Source organism: Hyposmocoma kahamanoa, unplaced genomic scaffold (genome assembly GCF_003589595.1).
Source record: "Hyposmocoma kahamanoa isolate Upper Pololo Valley unplaced genomic scaffold, ASM358959v1 100021, whole genome shotgun sequence".
NCBI lineage: Eukaryota > Metazoa > Arthropoda > Insecta > Lepidoptera > Cosmopterigidae > Hyposmocoma > Hyposmocoma kahamanoa.
This window is the reverse complement of record NW_020653200.1, coordinates 1,926,237-1,947,354: the sequence shown is the minus strand read 5'-3', so window position 1 is coordinate 1,947,354 and position 21,118 is coordinate 1,926,237. Positions and strand designations below refer to the sequence as shown.

The 21,118-nt window shown below is 33.1% G+C and overlaps 1 protein-coding gene and 1 long non-coding RNA gene across 2 annotated transcripts in view; both read left to right on the top strand.

The window, feature by feature from the left end:
• LOC113240202 overlaps positions 1 to 21,118 on the top strand; it is a 77,534-nt gene that overhangs the window by 38,221 nt on the left and 18,195 nt on the right. The window contains exons 25-27 of the mRNA XM_026477454.1: positions 378 to 452; positions 1,473 to 1,514; positions 2,190 to 2,252. Of these exons, the coding sequence (XP_026333239.1) occupies positions 378 to 452; positions 1,473 to 1,514; positions 2,190 to 2,252 (180 nt within the window). The remainder of the gene's footprint in view (positions 1 to 377; positions 453 to 1,472; positions 1,515 to 2,189; positions 2,253 to 21,118) is intronic.
• Positions 5,401 to 15,065, top strand: LOC113230450. The gene is made up of 5 exons (XR_003310495.1): positions 5,401 to 5,742; positions 11,813 to 11,843; positions 12,026 to 12,674; positions 13,955 to 14,121; positions 14,388 to 15,065. It is a non-coding gene; the product is annotated as an uncharacterized LOC113230450 (long non-coding RNA).

Sequence of the window (21,118 nt, the reverse complement as noted above, 5' to 3'; positions counted from 1 at the left end):
ATCATGGACAATGAGAAAAAATGTTGTTTTCCTATGCAATCATTGGTTGCCTAGCAACGTTATAATAAATTTTATTAATTTTTTATAAATGTTTGTTTCCGCTTTTGTTTCGTAATTATTTATTTTACATCAAATGTTTTGATTGTATTGTTTTACTTCTTTGTTTTGGTTTTTTCTTTTGTTCTATTTTGTTTGTCTATTTGGTTTCTTTCATTCTTGCCAATCTATGCATGGCGCGTGACACGGTCCGCGCTATGCAACGCGAAAGCACCACGAGGTTATACGAATGGCGTCCGTAAAAGCCGCAAATATACGTTTCTATGCATTAACAACGGTATGAGTGTAGGCATAGACTGACATTGTGTTTTTTTTTGCAGAAAGTACTCAGAAAGGATACTGTTATAAACTTCGACGACACAAAGTTCGAATACCGAAACAAATGTTGTCTACAGGTAAATAAAACTTTTTGATCAAAACGCTAACTTTGACCTCATAACATTCATTCTCGAGTTAGCGTTCACTGCCTAATTTCCGTGGCAAATTTTGTTAGTAAATGTTCCGAGTAGGATATTAGGTATCTTGAAATTTTTATTTCATACTATTAATTATATTAGTTAAGGCTGTCAGTCCAATAGTGGCGTAACATTATGAAATGCTTGTAGAGTGCAAGTGACGGGACGAATAAGTCGTGGGACTGGTGGTAAGCGACACGCCTGTCCTTAACAGTTGCAGTGCCACTCAAAGCTTTAAAACGCAAAGATCGGAGGGGTGCCTGTAATTTCACTAGCACCCCTACCCTTCAAAACTGGAACGCAGTAATGCTCACATTACAGGGGGCCTACCACAACCTCTTAAAACAATATTACTTTAACTTTACATTAAAGTAGAGATGAAACAGATATCCGGTAACTATCCGGTATTTGGCCTATCCGGCCTATTATTACTATCCGATATCCGACCGGACAGTAGTAATAGGCCGGCCGGATACTGGATATTTAAAACTCAGAAAAATTCACAATCAGTACGCCAAATAAATTTATAAATTTATATATTTGAGCAACTACAGGATCATAGACAATCTGTTTATTACTTGTAACTGTAATAACTATGAAGGTAAATAACGTTTTTTGTAAATTTAGTACTCAAATTTCAATAAAGGCAAATTATGATGAATAAAGTGAGGATGAAGACCAGTTTTTCTGACTTTTTTGCTTTTTTTCAGTGGTTGCATATCATATAGGTTATATACCACTTTTGCGTTGGTAGCCTCCCATCAGTGTTTTGCATTTGGCTAAAAAGTAATAAATATGCATTCACTATAGCCTTAAATCACCCAAATTAAAGATTTCGTACAGATTAACCAGAAAAAGCGTTCTTGTTAAACTTGTTAGCCTGTTAGTAGATACTGTCACCAGCTTAAATGTGAATCAGTCAGTTCAAATCAGAATCCAAAACTTCACTTTGTATTCCAGGAGACCAGACATTACCATCGCAACGACCAGTGAAAGTGCAAGGTAATAATAGTTACTAATTAGTACATACGATATTGTGTTACCTATAATACACTGAGTAGGTATATTGTGAAATGGCGGAATGGATATCTCTTCAACTATTCAACTATAAAGGCGCCTTCGAAGTCACTGCAGCTCTTCTATCATCGTATAGGTATCTAGTCAATATGATATTAAGCGATTCAACACACATACACACTCACACACACAAACATTTACAATCACTTCACAAGGTATAACACAAAAGCACATAGAACATAAATTAGTACACAGATATAAACACATATTTACTGATAGATAGATAAGACATTTATTGTCTTGCATCACACACACAATAATATAATACAGTAACTTGATTAAAAGAGATAGAGATAATATAAAATTAATACAAACAGCAATAGAATAAATAAAAAAACAACATAAAACATAGTACTAACCTAATGGTCAACAGCTTGTGTGTGCTGCAGCAAGCCAAATAGATCGTGGCTCAGTGCAAAATTTGCCCAAAAGCAAAGCACTGATTTTCAGCCACCACCTTCAAGAGTAGCGCGTTGCATCAAAAGCAAAAACATTGTGAGATGAATGTAGTGTGGCATATGTGTTAGTATCACGTGATTATTACGTAGATGTAAACTATGACCCACACGTTTAAAGAATATTATTTTTCGTTATTTGCAGTGACAGCTTCGTTGTCTGGCTTTACAGCGCAACCACGAATGCTAACTGCAAGGCGTGTCATAAGTAAGTTGTTACTTTTTTATTTAATTCTCACATTTTACATCTTTTTTGTATAAGTTGGTACAGGCTTTACTTTATATTCCGTAACAGCAATGCTACACAGTTGAAGTTAAATTCTGCCAACAAGATCATGTAAAATTGTTCATGAAAACATAATGTTTACTTTATCAGGTCACAGTTTGCAAACTATAAGAGCTACGTGCTTGAAATTTTGCACATAAATATGCTTCACACGATGATTTCAATTTTAATGTAACCCAAACATTAAACTGGCCAAGTGCGTATCACGCATGACGTAGGAATCCGTATTTTTACAGCGACAACATTTGTCCTGTTGCATATTGGTATAGTTCGTTTGGAGGAGTCTATTTCGCGATGTTATTATGGTCTTTATTGAATTTGTTGATACAAGTTAACCGAAAGTATTAGCAGAACGATAGTAGTATATTATTAGGGCATCTGGATACAAGGAGTTATCCAGACGCCCTAATAATATCTATTCAAGAAGTCATTACATCTATTCAAGAAGTCGTATTGCATGTATTCAAAGTGATCACTTATTTAACATCTATTCAAGAAGTCATTACATCTATTCAGATAGAGGTTGGAGTTATCCAGACACCCCAATAACATCTATTCAAGAAGTCATTACATATATTCAAGAAGTCGTATTGCATGTATTCAAAGTGTTCACTTATTTAACATCTATTCAAGAAGCCATTACATCTATTCAGATAGAGGTTGGAATAAAAAATAATAAGATCTTAAATTTATTAAGAAGTCCGTATATTCAGAATTCATGAACTCTTATATCGAGAAATTAAAACAAAACAGCATTAATGGATTCACATAGTTTATTTACAAAAAATATTATTTTCTATACACCACTTATTCAAATAGGATACATTTTTAAAAGCACATATATTAGTATGGTATATACAATTTTGAATATCCGACGACATTGAATATTTATCACTTAATGTTTCTAAATTAGGACAGTTTACGTTTTCTAGATTATGTACATTATCACTTTCTATTATCTTCTTCAACCACCGTACTTTTTCAAATCCTTTTGCATAAACACGTTTATTTTTACAGAAATCTAACATCAAACTCTTATAATTACAATAAGGCACATATCCTTCATTCCATAATATTCCTCTGTTTTTTTCTATCCATGAAACTTGTATACGTTCCTTCTTTGTTAGGTTATAAAATCGGTATGGTGGTTTAATCAACAACACAAGCATACTCTTGTTACAAATAATTGCGATTTCTTTCGGTATAAATTGATTGTTTTCGTTTTTAAAACCTTGAATATCCATAACCACGTTCATGATATTTTTCGAACAATGTTACTCAGTGGTCTATACTCAATAAGACGATCGTTTATGATCAGACAGTAGCCAGTTGTATTTTCAGGTATATCTTTTGAAGATTCGATCTCTAAACGAACGTCAACGGGTCCTGTTTTCAGTGAATCATTTTGTCTTGAACAGTCAATAACGAACAGTGGAGCTTTTTCCTCAAATGCTTTCAAATCAAGCAAGGGATCGATGCTCGTGTTGTAATACGACTGACGAAAGTTAGCATACATTTCGTATAATATACTATATTTGTCTTCATCAAATTTCAAATTAAGTGAATCATAAGGAAAGTACTGTGAATTTAAAAACAACTTGACATTTGTTATATTACAATGATCAAAAACAGATGGACTCTTCGATTTGTTCAGTTTTCTGTTAGTTTGTAAACCAAATATAACATATCTTGGTTTTTCTAACTGAGAAGCAGTTTTCACTGACCACGAGTGTTTTGTTGTCTTAGGTAAAAGAGGATATTCATATAAATCCCAATTCCGGAAAGCTAGTTGTATGGGTCTATCTTTTTCTAAATGCTTAAGTAATAATAATTTGTTACGGTCTGAAACTCTAACATGCGGTACACGCCATTGAACTTTTTGTATGTCTATTGCCACGTTATCTTTGCTATCAAGTATAACACTATTTAAAACTGTATTACTTCGATGAAGTATAAGTTCATGCCTACAATTGGCGACAATTTTCTTATAATCTTCTGCAAATCCTAATACTTTATTTAGTGGTATAATAACAGAGAAATGACCATCTTTTCGAGTGGACCCATTTAAATTCCAGCCCCACAGTGCTGCACTTCTACTTTCTCCTTCATTCATTGAGATGAGAGATTTAATGGTTGTTGTGATTCCCGTATTTTTAACATGATCTATTTCAACACCATTTAGTTCGTATTTTATGTATTGAAATAAAAATAATATCGGATTATTTATAAATTTAATCTCTTTTGGTGTTTTTTTTCCTGCTGCATCTTGTTCAAATACACTTGCACACCCCTCAATGTAAATGGAGCTTGCGGATGGTAATATATAAACATCTTGCTGATGAATAGGTATTCTAATTTCATCGTTTTCTTTATAGCTATGATTGTAGGGATTATAGCTGTGGATTTCATAGCTTTCAATGGAATTATCTTGCTGTGGTGGGTCCGATATTTGCAACATGTTTATTTTTTATTATTTATTTCTAAACCAAGAGAAAGAAGAAAGTTTTTATTACTTTTAGTAATTTTCTTTGTTGTGCCTAATCGTCTTCTCCCTTTGAACACTGGAAGCTGAATATTGAACTTTTGTTCATTCAATAAGGTTTTATTGTAAACATACATATTGATTTAATATTATAAAATATAAGATAATGTTTTATGATGACTACTATAATAAACATATACTTAGCACCCAATTCTGAACAATGTTCGTGTAGGAATGTGCTCCACTGGTTTAACATTTCATTTTATTTATTTATTGTCTTTGTAGTTGAATCATAAATATTTAGTTTTCCAAAATGATGTCAGAAATTTTAAACACAAATGCCCGCAGTTGTATAGATGATTTCCTTGTAAATTATCATAATTATATTGAATACGTGGTCCCACATATGCTATAAACTCTTTCGGTGGTTTTAAGTTACCGTAACTATCGAAATATTCGATATAATCTTTAAATTTTCCATAAGCTACCCAATGAGTTCCAGAATTTCTAGAAGAATCTAAATTAATCACACCACATTCCATTAACCATGGCACCTTCGGCAATTCGTCTCTCATAAATACACCACGAAAGTGAGGAATATTTTTTGTGTGCTTTATAATATCTATATTAGTTAAAGCTCTATTGGGTAGCCCAGTATCTAGTTTTTTTTATTTGAAACATAAATTCCTAAACCACTTTTGTACGGCTTCAGATGTAATCCTTTTCCAATACACATCGCTTTCATTTTTATATTATGCCTCTTCAATTCTGATAGTTGTTTTTTGGCTGACTTATAATTATTTACAGCTTTGGTGATTCCATCAACACCCCCCGCTAAACTTCCTGTAGCAGATAATCCGGCAAAAATAGGAACTAATGGTAGAAATCCACCGGTTTTAGGTACAGGTATCACTCTCGGTAACGGTACGGGTAAGTCAGAAGCCAATTCTTGAGCAGCTGCATATGCTAATTCTATTAACATTTTCTTGCATTTTGGTTTTAGTTTGCGGATATGTTTTTTAGTATGCGAAATAATATTGCTCAATATCGTTTTTGTCATACCCGCTCCAGTTTTCTGAGCGGTTGCTAATTTGTCTTTTCTCTTCTGATTCGCGTTATCGGAATTATCATTTAAGTTTTTCATTTTCAATAATATTGTTTGCGAATACTTTATTCAAAGCGGTCTTTGTTATGTTAAGATCTCAATACAAATGATTACACGAAATTTGAATAGCATATTTATATACACTATATTTTACAATTACAAACGATTTGATTTATCAATCCAACTGTTTTCACTTAACGGAAGACCTAACCACTTAACATATACTTTGTTTCCTTTGCGTTTCAAAACTTTTTCAACAAGATATATCTCAGGGTGTACAGTTTTCTGAATTTCTTCACTATAGAACGCCCCTAAAATTGGTCTTGATTTTGAATCTTCTAGCAAATATGTAGGGGGACTGGTTTGTTGGATTTTTGTAATCTTGAATATTTCTGTAGACCAATTAGGTGTAAACCCCTTTTCAAAAAATCCTTTGTATTTACTGATTCTTACGAAATCTCCAACTTGAAATCTTTTTCTAGTCAATACTTTTTTACATTGTGTATTGTTAATGTATCTCTGTAATACAGTTCCTTTATTACTGTGATTAATTGTAGCTGGTGCTTTTCCGACTGTTCTGTGATAAGCGTGATTGTATTCGTAAACTTTTTTGTCGAGGGTTCCATCATTCCAATTATAATTTCCTTTTAAACTAAACTCCTTGTACAAGCTTGTCTTGAGAGTTCTTATAAGTCTTTCTACGATTGAGGCTTTTTTCGTAGAATATGTAGAATAATGGTTAATATTATACTGTTTGATAACTTTTTTAAATAAATTATTATAAAATTCTTTTCCCATATCAGTTTGTAAATTTTTTGGGTAACGCCCCCCTTGCTAATAATGTTTGAAACTCTTTAGACACGTTTTCTTTAGTTTTTCGTTTGAGGGGAAATGTCCAAGCATACTTTGAGAAACAATCGATAATCACCAATATGTATTTGTATCCAGCATTAAATTTGGATAAAACTTGCATATCTATCAAATCTGCTTGCCAAAGGTCATCTATATCCCTTAACAATACACTTCTCCGGGGAAAATTCACTCTAGCATTCTTATGAATTTCATTAACAACGTCGGCTTTGCTCATAATGCTTGTTCAATTTTCCTTCGAGTCCCTTCAAAGCAATGTCTTTTTCAATATCTTTTATACGATCAACTAAGATCAAAATTAACTTTTCAATATGTACTAAATTGTCTGAATTCTTCTTAACAATTTTATCAACATAGTCTTTACTAACAATATCGGGTAATTCAGCTTTATCTGAAGATGAGATTTTAATTACTTCTACTTTAAAATTATCTACGCCAGTATCATTTTTTTTCTCGAGATTCATGTCTTATATTCATTAGAATACTTAGGGTAATGATGATACTAAAATAGATTTTATTCTTTTATTATACCGGCTTCCTTTAATTCTTCAATAATTGATACAATTTCATTATCATGATTGTTGTTACCAGCGCTTTTAGATGCAATTAAAAGTTTCAGTCTTTCAATCAACTCATTTGGATCATCCCAATAAATATAATCTGTGTTACTTTTATATTGTTTTAGTTCAGGCAAGTATCCTCCGCTTTTTAATTGTGGTAACTTTTTGACTAAATCTGTATTGCGTTCATTTAGTTGAGAAAATAAAGGCTTGATGATTGTGCAGTATTTTAATCCTTTATCACCTTTTAATTTTCCGTTCGGGTCAAAATCACGTTTGTGTGCGTTAGTGTTAATTAACATTTCTTTGTATTCACTTTTGTCTTTTTCGGTCACAATCGTAAGATCAGGTTTATTACGCATTAGAAGTTCCTTTAAACCAGCGGTTAATTCATACTTCTTGTCATTGATGGTAATTATGTACCTTTTTTCCGCATGAGAAGCATCAGGTATATAAGATAAACTAACAGCACTATTTCCCATCATAAGCTTTTTATTTTTGGTTTGAATGCCAAATGGTACATTAAAATGTTCATACATATCCATCATGTCTTCTTTCTTTAGAGATAAAAGAGTGTCGTTACCATTACTTTCGTTTAATAAACGTTTACTGGCATCGTTAGCATATTCATAATATTCGGAATGGTCACTAGAATCTGCGTTGATTATGTCTTTGAAATTTTCATAATCTGTAGAAGAGTTCAAGTCCTCACTACCACCAGTTTCATCTATTTTGGTTGACATGGTGAAAGTGGGGATAGACTTTTTATTTTTGAGCAATGTTTCTAGAGGTTCTGTAATAGATTTAAAGACGTTTTTGTATTTCAGATTAGCTTCATCTTCATCACATTGAATCATTTTTATTTTATTCTTTATATTGTCCACCGATTTAACGAGTTGCTCTTTTAAATCTATTTCCATTGTACGGATTATTGATAAATCTACCAATTTAAACGAACACTCGACTGCAAGTGCGGTATTTAGACAACAAATTGCTTTATATGAGGATTTTATAAGTAAATAAACGTGTCAAATCCTTGTCTATACCTTCCCATATTCATTGCACAATCTTTATTTATTAATAAAAAGCTAAATTGATCTTGCCATATAACAACACAAAGCCGCTTAAATGTAGACCAATCTAAGTCTGTATTTACATGCTCGTTGTATATATGTCTTAAATTAATATCATCTTGTTTGAAAATAATCAACACATTGACGTTGTCCCTGAGCAATTGTTTAGGTATTTTTGAATAAGTTTGAGATAAATAAAAACAGTCTATCTGTCTGTGTCTCCCCATAGCAAAATAATTACGAATATTCATTTGGTTTTCACAAGCGACATCATCAAAAATCATAATTGAATTTGTCAAAGCATCGTTGGGATGAAGAACTTCCTTGTTCTCGTTAAATATAAATAGTTCTGCCCCTGGAACACCTTCCATAACTTGTCTTAAAAAAGTATACTTTGGTTGAAATGCTGTCTTTGAATACAAGTAAATATGTTTAAATTTCAAACCATTTTCATGTAACAATAGATTCAACATAATGTTAGTTTTACCACAATTGGAAGGACCGCATACTATGCACCGGATTGTGTTTGGTAACAGCGAACTATGTTTTACTTTTTCTGAATAATTTTTTACTTTAATATTAGCTACTTCTAAAGTTTGAGTTTGTTTTACGAACTTCATCGTGAAGTGAGAGGGAGTTGAATGTTTTAGTATTTATATACTCGTCAATCAGAGGAATTGAAACTATGAACAAAACAAATGCGATAAGTATAATATAAATTCTTTATTTAAATTTAGTACAAGCGTATTTACAAATCTTAATCTTACAAATATTAAAAGTAAAAAACATACATTAAAAATAAAAAAAAATATATAAACATGAAAATAACGAAAAAGTAAAAATTCCTTATCGAATTACAAATATAATATACTTTACAGCAGGCAAATATCATTACGAATGTTAGTGAAAGATAAATTAAAAAATTGTTTTGTAATGCCCCCAAGGTAAGGTGTTGACTTTATTTACTAGTATCTGCCTTTTATCATCAGTATTGCTTAAAACCGTTTTATTAAGCTCTTGAGAGTAAAGTACGTGCTTGATTGATTTAATTAAATTCATTTTACATTTTAAATCTTTGACGTTGAATAATGAGTCTTTGTATTGTGATAAAGTAAGATTCTTAGTAACGCACTTAGAAACACCTTTAGCTTTATTGATTCGTGTTTTAATGCTGTTCAAGGAATAAAGTTTTGCTCTAAGACCTACAAATTCTCTAATCACATCACCCCCAAGTTCGTCTTTAAATAAGCCGGGGATTTTTGCATTCACCCTTTCTATGCAGTATGGATTATTTAAATCAAAGTTACTAGTATCAAATTCCGACAAATTATTTTTGATATCTCTGTAAACGTCCTCTGTGAATATCAAGTATAGGAGGCTATCAGTATCTGTATAACAAAGTTTTGCATTCTGATTATATATCTTTTTAATAAAATCGTAATGAAACTTGTATAGATGCTGTTTTGCGTATTCTAAAACTGAAAACCCAATGTAGATAGGTCTGTCGAGCACAATCTTTTCTGGAGTAAATTGAGCAGCTAGAAAATTTTCTGAGAACACTGAAATATTTTTTAGATTTGGGCGAGAAATAAGTGTTTCAGCATCAAGTCGCTTTTTTGTTAAATTATATTCATCTTTCCAAGTTGTGATCAATTTAACACTTACTTGTTTGCGTCTATTTTCAATAGTTTTACCGAAAATTGCATTATTCATGAGTTTAAAAAAGTCTTTTTCGAAAACGGACACAGCGGATTGCCGCAGATTTGTATTCAAATCTATGTATTTCTGTAAAAAATTTGACTGTTTAAAGCTCAGTATACGGTGAATATTTCTTAAAATTAAACCATTTCTCAACATTTCTTTCAAGTGAATGAAATGAACAACGTAGTTATATTTATCATATAAACTCGCAATCAATTTCGGAGACTTTCCTCCCGGGGGAATAAATTTCTCCGGAGCGAATGGCAAATCACTGTGCAAATTATGTAAGTTCTCAGGATACTCTAGATCCACTTCCAAAATAAACCCAGTGTCTCCATTTTCAGGTACTGTCAAAATATTAAACGTTTCAATTTCATATTTATTTAAAAATTTAAATTCAGAATAAGGCAAACTTTTAGTCATTGCATGTCCGTACAGATTGTTACAATCTAAATATATCAAATAAGATGACGGATTGAAATCATCAAATTCTGGTAAGTATTTATTATTGGCTTTAGCGTGTCGTAATGAACACTGAACCAATCCTCCGCGTATTCCTTTTTCTAACATTTGATACATTTCCAAATCATCTATCAAATCTAGTTCAATGCCTGTCGAAAGCAGCATAGCATCCCAACTCAAGCTCGGTGATGTTACGTAATAGGCTGGATCTAATTTGTAATATTTTAAACTCAAGTTTCTGAAATTTTCAAATACATCACATAACAATAAAACGTCACATTTAAGGTACAAATCGGTATATTCACCGAGAGTATTAATATTGAATACATTCCACACAGAATGTGCATGATTAAAGTCTTTATCACTTATATGTTCCATTTTCAAATTATTAAAAAAAAATTCTTTTGAAGGAAGTTTAGTTTCTTCGTATCTATTCCAAGAATCCATGTAATCGTACGGATAAATACCTTTTGATTTTAATAAATGCAAATGCTTGCTTTTAAATTGCATGGATAAATTGGTGAAATCTTCATCTGATAAATTGTTACTCAACATGTCTAAACTTGTGCTCAAAAACTGAAATGAATCTATAAATTTTATTTGTAATGGACGTGTAAATTCTTTTAAATGTATGGTCTTTGTAATTGTGAGGTACTTTTCTTTAGTTTTCGGTATAATTGTAATTGGACCATAGTATTTTGCTAATTCGCTAATAAACAAATGTGAGTCATAGTTAGCTAAATTATGAAAGACTACTGGTATGAATGGACACACTCTGAACATCAAATTACATTGTGAATGAGCTGGCCCTCTATATTCAGAAGTAATATGATCGTGGTCACGAACCTTGTCATCGAATAATAAATGGCTACAAATATGACACGATGTAGCGTTTTGATAACTATTTTCTTGTTCTTTCGTCAAAGGCGTCATTGGATTCTTATCACATAATATTTTATAAAGGCATTTCACATCTGCAATCAATCTGTTAACAAACACTTCTACACAATCCGAACCCCTGTAGGTAACGAACTTGTTTAAACTCGAGTCATATGAACAACAAATATAATACGCAAAACATGAAGGTTGATGAACTTTTAAATTACGTGTATTTTCGCTACCATTCTCTGTACAGTTAACTAATAGACTTTCGAAATCAGCATATATAACAAAATAAATTTTTTGCTGTCTCTCAAAATGTTTAAATCCGATTGTACTATTTTTTTTAGGTAAGACTGTCAACACTTGAGAGCAATCATGGTTTGTATATTTAATTTCAGAAGAAAAAAAGCGTAAACAATTCTCACACATATATAGATTCCCTTTAAATTTACTAATCTGACGTTTTACTAATCGTACAAGATCTTTAATAAGGCAGTAATGACCTTTGACTCCTTTTTCAAAGTATAATAAATTTACATGATTGTTCTTTCGATTTTTAGATAAATATAATGGACCAGTTACTAAACTGCTTGAACTTAATCCATAAATGTTGATACTGATGTTATTATTAGCTTCAAACAATTGTATATCTTTACACGACGGAGGGAAAGTCATACCGTCTGTTTTAAAGACAGTTGAATGGTGAGGATATGAACTTGTTTTGCATACATTACTTTTGGCGGGAAATAATGCAGCTACTATACTCCATAGAAAACAGTACTCATCTTTATTCTGTATATTTATGCAACTTTTACTATTCTTGAGAAATGATGGCAGCTCTATGAACGTACCACCTCTCATAGGACAATATTTGTTTATATTCAATTCTAAATGACTTATTGAAACCAGAGACCAACCAGATTCACAGTGTTCAAATTCTGAAAGTTTTTGTTTAAATGTTTCTATAGCATTCATATACAACTCATTAATATTAGTGTTGTTAAAAACGCAATCAAACTTTGTATTAAAAGATTTTAACTGTTGCGTACTTGACCGTGGTAACTCAAAATAAGCAAACAGTTCAAAATTTAACTTCAGACATGTGTGTTTCAGTATTGATAAATGGATAACATTCGAAACATCATTTTTATAACTGTACAGGAACGCCTCGGGTGTGAGGTACTCGACTTCCTGTGCAGGATTTATGCGGTAAGTCACAATTCTGTTCTTAAATGCAGTCTTAATAATGTCAATATTTTTGAATTCAGTTTTTAATAAACAATTCTCTTTGTGTACATTCGTTCTCATATGATAATGATATTTCTTTTGAGGAATTTCGATGTTGCACATGTCACACTTGACCGCATTGGCTACACAGGATGTCGCTGTAAAGTAAAAAGATTACAAATTAAGAATAAAATAATATATTTATTTACTTATTCATATATATTTATAGTTAAACACATTTAATTACTACAATACAGGCCAGTAAAAATAATGCTAATAGTAAGTACTATTAAATGAGGGTGGGCAATTTTTGAATTCTTTGCGAGTTGTCTTTATGTAATCTGTTAGATGTGCCCAAGCTTCAGAGTTGACGTTCGTTCTGTTTTTTATAGTAATAATACTATGACGCCATCTATTTATCGGTGCAACGTTTTTGATCTCGTTGCATGAATAAACTTTTAACTCAACGTAATGAGTGCCAGTTTTATTGTCGTCTGTTTGACGACTTATCCCATTTGCTAGCTTTCGCGTAACGTAAGAGTAAATTGGCGTACCCTTTGTTGAACCTGTCGAGCACCCTTCTTCTTCATCACTCTCGCTGCCGAAAAGCTCAGCCGTCGCCGCCTTCATGACGGGGGTGATTGGGTTGATGACGGTTTTCCTTTTCTTAGGCGCAGTGGTAGTGAACGGCTCACCTGTCTTCTTACTTGTCGAAGGGTCACATCTCGAATGCTTCTTCGAGGATTTCGAGAGCTTAGGCTGCACCGTCTCGCACTCGTCTTCTGACAGGAATAAATCTTGTGCCAAAGACCTAATAGAATAAAATATATGAGTAGTACATAGTAAAATGATTGAATAAAAACATAAATTGTTTGGTAATAATATCTTGCGACAGTGAACTCACAAAAACTGATCGAATGATTAGTAAAACTAGGACAACGATAAAATAAGCACAGGTAAAATATTAAACATTTTGGAATCGAGTATGCGCATTTGTACTTGTCACTAATTTTGCTCCCCAGCAGGATTCGAACCCGCGACTCTTCATCACAGTAAATAGATTCGGATTTGGACTAAAAAATAAATAGTCCGAAAAAAAATAATGGAATAAAATAGATAATTAATTATAATTGATGAATAGTTCGAATAGATGGCACGGTTATGTAACATAAATTTATTTTAGTACTTAAAATGCACTTACATTGTTCTTAGTTATTTGCAGTGGTTGATTTGTTTTTTTGAGCTGTCCTGTTGTCTTGTAGGAAGGTGATCTGAGCAATAATCATGGATAGAGAGGACCGGTCTATATAGGCCTTCATACGCGTCACGTTTACCCATATTTGTAATTTGTATATGAAGCAAAATAGGAAAATGCACAGTCAACATAAATGCAAAAACAAATACTCAGTATGATATGCAGCAATCATCGGTAAGTTAATTCTAATATCGATTCTAATTCTAAGTGGATAAGGTAGCATAAAAATAAAATGTGAAATATTGATTGGATATTTTGCATTTGTAAATGTTTTTCTTTGCTTAATAAATCGATTGTATAATTTCAACCTTCTTCTTTATGCAATAAGAACTATAATTTTGTCTTACTAAATAAATGATAGAATTGAGTGTGCGATGTATCATTTTGTATTATCATTAATCTTAATAACATAATTTTATTGAAAATATACCTGCTTACAGAATTTTTCATACAACAATTCACTTAATACTACGAATACAAAAGTTACAAAATTAAACCCCGGCAACGAAACATTGGTATCAAAACTACTAGTCATATCATATCATCAACACTGTTACACGTCCCACTGCTGGGCATGGGTGTTCATCATAAAAATCTTTATAAATATTGTACTACATCACACTTGCTGCATCATGTTCTATATGATATATTTGAAGAGATCTTTTAAAGGTATGTTGAAACGAAAGGTTCTTATTTTTTAGACTATATAAGTATATGATGTAGATACCTAAATAATCGGCATAATTGAGTTCAATGTAACGATACCTCATAACTTGGAATCGTTTTAGCAGTTTTGGCTCAGTGATAGAACAGATGAATACATACACACTTAGATACATACACTTAGGTATGCTGCTGAAATCATAACCCTCCTGTTCGCTCCGCTGTAGTCGAGTAATCATAAATGGAAGTAAACACAAACGGAGTCATTTTTACTCTCGGCGTCGAGCACTCCATATTAGATTTATTGATGAGTATTGAATAAAAAATACAGTAAGTACGATGTTAATTTTGAACCCTATTAGCACTGCCTTCACTCAATATAAACGGGTAAATTGGGAGTAAAATAATCATTATTAAAAAACTTATTTTCTTGTGAAGTTGTCATAAAATGTCGGTAAGTTAACCAAAATTTATTTTTAATTTTCTTTAGATTAAATTTGTTGAGAAACCTGTACAGGTTTTATATACTGTAAATATAATAAATAAATAAATAATTTTAATATTAACAATGAATTGAGGATGTGTAATTAATACTTACTTTCAACTTGTTTTAAGGATTCCGGAGATCAATTATTCAACTTCGTGCCCAGCGCTGCATCACAAAGAGATTTATCTCCAAATGGAACGCGGCTCGGATTGGGACGCAAAAGAAAATCCGAAAAGACTACATGTTATACATATATAAAAAAGCGACTTCGGAGTGGTGCGAGCAAGGTTATTAAAATAGAGATCTATGATACTGATCAAATACAGAATAGTGACCAAATGTGTAAATGTGAAGCAGATTTGTGTGTGCAATACGCGGTGAGAAACATTTTATTGGATGACATTTACCACTCAACAAAAGATATTATAGATAAAATTATGTCGCCTCTAACAACAGACTCTAGTAATGGTTACACAATGTTGTAAAAATGTAGATACGTTTTATTAATAAATTATATTTGAAACATTCATTGTTTTTATCAATACCCGTTATTCCTTACCTTCCTTTTTTTTCGACGTAGTCGGGTAGAAAATTGAATAAGGAATAGAATATATAACAAAGCGTTAAGCTTACATTGCGAATTGCATCAGGTACTTAATCATGAATGATCGAGACACGCGCGCATTTGCTATCGTCTCTGCATAGCGGTGTCATTTGATAAGTATAAATATTATAAAATACCAGACCATATGCATTCAATTGGAAGCGTTGTGACATTGTAATACTTTGTTCTTAAAATAAACAGTGAATTGGTAATGTTCTTGAATACATAGAAATAGTCTACTATAGACGAAATTTGTCAAATAAAAAAGTTTTTTCAGACGACTTCTTGAAATAGATGTCTTCTTGAATAGATGACTTCTTGAATAGATGTAATGACTTCTTGAATAGATGTCTTCTTGAATAGATGACTTCTTGAATAGATGTAATGACTTCTTGAATAGATATTATTAGGGCGTCTGGATAACTCCTTGTATCCAGATGCCCTAATAATATACTACTAACGATAACTCTACTTTGTATTCGACATGACATGCGCGGCAAAAGTTACTCATACCTTGTGTTATAATTAATGGAAGGTATTATTTACCATCAGAAACTTCAATAATTTTTACATATTACCATTAAGATCTCCATAGATTTCTGTCTAAAGTATCTTTATGCAAAATTTCATGCATATAACTGTACAAACTGTAATAAACACATAAATAAGAACGGCTAACTTGTACCAACAGGATAGGCTGCAGGAAGTACATATCAAGCTCAACCGCTGTCCCTGCCGCACTTTCCTTTACGGGGGATGCACATCAACCTTAACCCGTTAAATAATAAGTAGATAGTGTACATACAAGGTGGCAAAACTAGTGTGAAAATTTTGATAATAAATTGTAGTAAAATATTAGGAGCGCATAGGTGTGTAGGAGTGAGTTTCGAGTTGTGTATATTTGTGCGGCTGTTGCACCATTCTGCACCCACACTTGACGCCATCTTTACTAGCGGTTCCTGCCCACTGCACAAAGTCATCGCGCACGTATATTGGCCCCATCTACTTACTACACCGCTCGTACTGACTCACCTTCAAGCATTTATGATTGTCTGGTACCGTAGAAGATGTTACTCTTGAGGAGGACAAGTGAAGATTGTGTGAGTACTGCACCCACAGACAATATATATATCTACATAAATAGACACCGCAAGTACAGCAATTTGTACGAAAACCAAGCGTGCCACATTTTTTGTACGCACTATGACTCCCCAAGAACTATTTAGTGATGGAAAAAGCTCCTTCCGCTATAAATCGATTAACGGAATACGCGTAAATACGCGTATACCCTTCAATTAATCGATTTTAAATAGAATAATGTTTGTTCAAGACTGAAGTATTTATTGATTACAAATAGTCGTGAAATATTACTATAGGAGAAAAATACTAGAATAAGATAGTTCAGTCCTTTATTAAAACATGTTTTTAAAAAGTGTTGATTACCTAAAAAATTTAAGACTTTAATTTTTAATGGACTTCAAATATTAAAATTATTGTCCTTCCAATAAAATGAGCTTATTATATAACATCTTTTAGTAATAGAAGATCTTATCGATTAACTTAAATAATGAAAACGCACGTCATTATATGAACTTGCCACTGCCTTAATTAATTTTACTAGATGGTTTACTGTTGGTGATTGATCAAATTGATGAATGGCAAGACAACTGGAAATATTACTGCTGACAAAATATCGTAATATCTTATTAATCAGAAGAGATTTATTTAATGACGGCCTCGTGTGAAATTTTTGTGATTTGTTTTTATTTCTCCGATTTCCAACTATGCCACTGAATGCATTAATACAAAAGTACCCTCGTTCGATATTCATGGCGTAATACGCCTTGAATACAATATAAAGGATGACAAATATGTCTCACCAAGTAAAAGCCGCAATGTATTATAAATCATGAGGCGTACCCTCGTTTGCATATTTGTTTTCTTCGAATTCATACAAAATCGAAATAATTACTTTTAAAATAAATTTTGCATCTTCTGATTACAAAATCACTTACCGGTGGAAGGAAACGTCCCTGTTTACTCGTTTACCTACAGTTATGGTGCTTTTGCAGTTTATAATGGCACAATTAGGCATTTTTCGCGTGTTCGGCTTGCGTTTATCTAGCGTTTATCTACGATAACGGTCGAGCCCGCAGCGGCAACTAAGTCTGTATCTTACATTGAGCACGCAAGTTACGTACTCTTGCGGCGTCTATCTAGATGTATGTCTGTGACTGCACCATTCTAATCCACGCTCCCGATACGAGCTGCACTTCATCGTCAACCCGTTTAAAAGTCCCACTGCACGGGTCACCTCCAGACAGCACACCATTTTTATCAATTCCTACCCATTGCTTTACGTCATGCGTATATTGGCTCCGACCTCTACGCAGCGTACTTTTTGGACCTCCTGGCATTTATGATTGCCTGATACCTTACAAAATTGTCATACATCCGGGAAAATGTGTGGTAATACCAGTTATTTTGAAATTCAATGAAGTCTTTATTATCTCTGGGAAAAAGAGTGGACACGTAAAACTTGACGCCAATATTATTAGCGGTTCCTGACCACTGCGCTATGTCATCACGCGCTCCTTAGTCTCATCCTATACACGAAATACTATCTCGAGCTCCTAACATCTATGATTGCCTGGCATCTAGCAATTTGTTACAACGGATGGTGGAAGAGAGAGAAAAGGGAGAGAGAGAGAGAGAAAATATATTGTTATATCTGGTCCTGGTGTATGCAAACAAATGGATAATAGATCTTTCTCCGATTCTATGAGTTCAATCCCGAAACACCTCCTCCCAATACTTTTGTTTCCCAATGGTTCAAAAGGAGGAGAGATGAAGGAGATTCCAATCATAGTGCGCTTATGGAAGAAATAAAATCGATGATCGCGGATTTGCTTGCTCCTCAGAAAAGAATTAAACATGATCAACTCTAACCTTCATGAGATTAAAACGGTTAACTAAAAAAATCGACAAATCAATGGATTTCTTGTCCAAGCAAATTAAAGAACTTTAGAAGAGAATTACAGTATGTTCTTGAAATTCAGGTGAAAAAGGACAGAGAGCATAGTAATATGCTATAAGAGAGGATAGAGGACTAACAGCGTGGTAGTAGAAACGTCTATTTGGAAATAAAAAATGTTCCGAAAAAGAGATTGGACACAAAAGATGACAATAAATTTAGTTACAAGCCTAAATCTGCAAATTGCAAAATCGAAAAGTTAGATATTAAAGATATATTATATTTTATTTAGAATTCAGGGATGAAAATCTGAAGAAAGAAACACTTCAATAATTGCCGAAATTTGCTTTACCATATTAAGAATGATTGTATGTGTGTGTGACTACATGCAAAAGAGATTGAAGATGGACTCTATAAATGAAATTCAACGTGTTGCATATAAAAGATATAGGAATTATTTTACTACCTTAATTAAAAAATGCTGTTATAAGCGCTGCAGCCCCGCGGCGGCCGCGCTACCGTTTTTTAAATTTTTAGTGACATTTTATCTTTCGACTCAGTTACACGATGGATTCTGACGAAGAAACATTACTTTTACCTAGTTCTTGGGGGACACACTTCACATATAGATATTAAAAATGACTCACCTGCTATGTTTTTTTCCGTTGTAGTTGTAGTGTTTCAAAATTGTCAATAAATTTATTTATCCAGTCGATTGGAATAACTGGCGAAACCGCTATTCCGTACTGCAAGGTGTTGTCTTACATTCTGAATTCTTCAATTCGATTTTCATCCATCGTGGTCAATTTGAAAAATTAACATGTACACCTCACTAACCGTGACTGCAATCGAGCGTGACTGCAGCGCGAAAATCGCGGTAATTTGTATGAAAGGTGACGTATAATAGCGTGAAGGACGTGCCCTAAGTCCCTAACTCTTTATTTAGGCTAAAATCCTACCTAACCTGAATCCTAACAAAACATTTATTTAAGAAAAAAAAAAACATTACATTTCATCATAAAAATATCACTTCCAAATAAATAATTTCCATCGTGCATGTTCTCAAGACGACACCTCAGGCTTGGACATCCATCGGACACTCACTGGACTATCTTTATGATCCTTGCCTTGCAGCTATCCACGTTCCATCAGCTTTTCTTACTTTATTTGGACAAAGCAAAGAACACACAAGTTATTCTAATATAAATAAACATCAAGAATAAATGTGATATGGTGATACATCATATTGAAGATTTATAATAATTAAATAAATATATTTTCCTTTCAATGCAGGTGGTTCTTGTTAATGACCAACAACCATACACATGTACAGGTTAATATATTCATGAAACCAAAATAAAATAAGTCATATTTATCCAAGCTGGGAATCCATCTCCTCTTGTACTTCTATGTTAGCTATCTGCATTCGCCAGAAATATCACCGCCTCAATTGTTTTCTCCATATGAAAAATAAACACAAAAGATTTATGAACACATAAAAAAATACTTGTCACCTATTACAAATAGAAAATCGTTAAACTACCTACTAAAAAGCTTCTTCATCCTATTTACATGAACAAGATTTTACCTACCAGACCTACTCACACCTATTTTCCGCGCATTACCAAATCTCCTGGACGATATATAGCAACTTTAGCTTTCTAATCAAAATTTCTTTTCTGTTTTGTTCGCATTCTTCCTATTCGTTCACGAATCAATCAAGTCTGCTCGTTTCAAAACCTTATCCTGTAAATTCTCTGAAACACTTACACAATCAAATTTTACACGTTAAAAGATACTATTCACCGGTTTCGGCGTAATGTTTTTATATGAATTACGCTCTTGACGCATTTGACAACTCTTGCCACAGACGTCAACTTTTTTCTCTGTTTCTGGCAAATCAGCAGAGTATGCATACTCCGTCCTATTTACCGATAAGTTATTATAACCTTTTGATACCTGCTCGAAAGAACAATGTTCTTCTCTCGACATAACATCAGTCATAGAATTGAAGGAAATTTCGACATTGTCATTTAAATTAGTTTTCGACAAAACAAATTTAATAATTGCCTTACGAAATCGTGCCCCATGATAAGAAGTTCCTCATCATTTTGCGCTAAAAGCAACCTTCACGGATATTTATTTTCATTGATTGTCAACGAAACTTTGGTGGACGCCTGCACTTTTATTTGCGTTCTGCCAACTGTACGCAATGTTATATTCGGAGCTTCTTCGATTTGAAATGCAACCAAACTCACCCACACACACACACTCTCACACACTCTCACACACACTCACTCACTCTCACACACACACACACACACACACACACACACACGCGCGCGTACGCGCGTACGCGCGTACGCGCACGCGCACGCACACGCACACGCACACGCACACGCACACGCACACGCACACGCACACGCACACGCACACGCACACG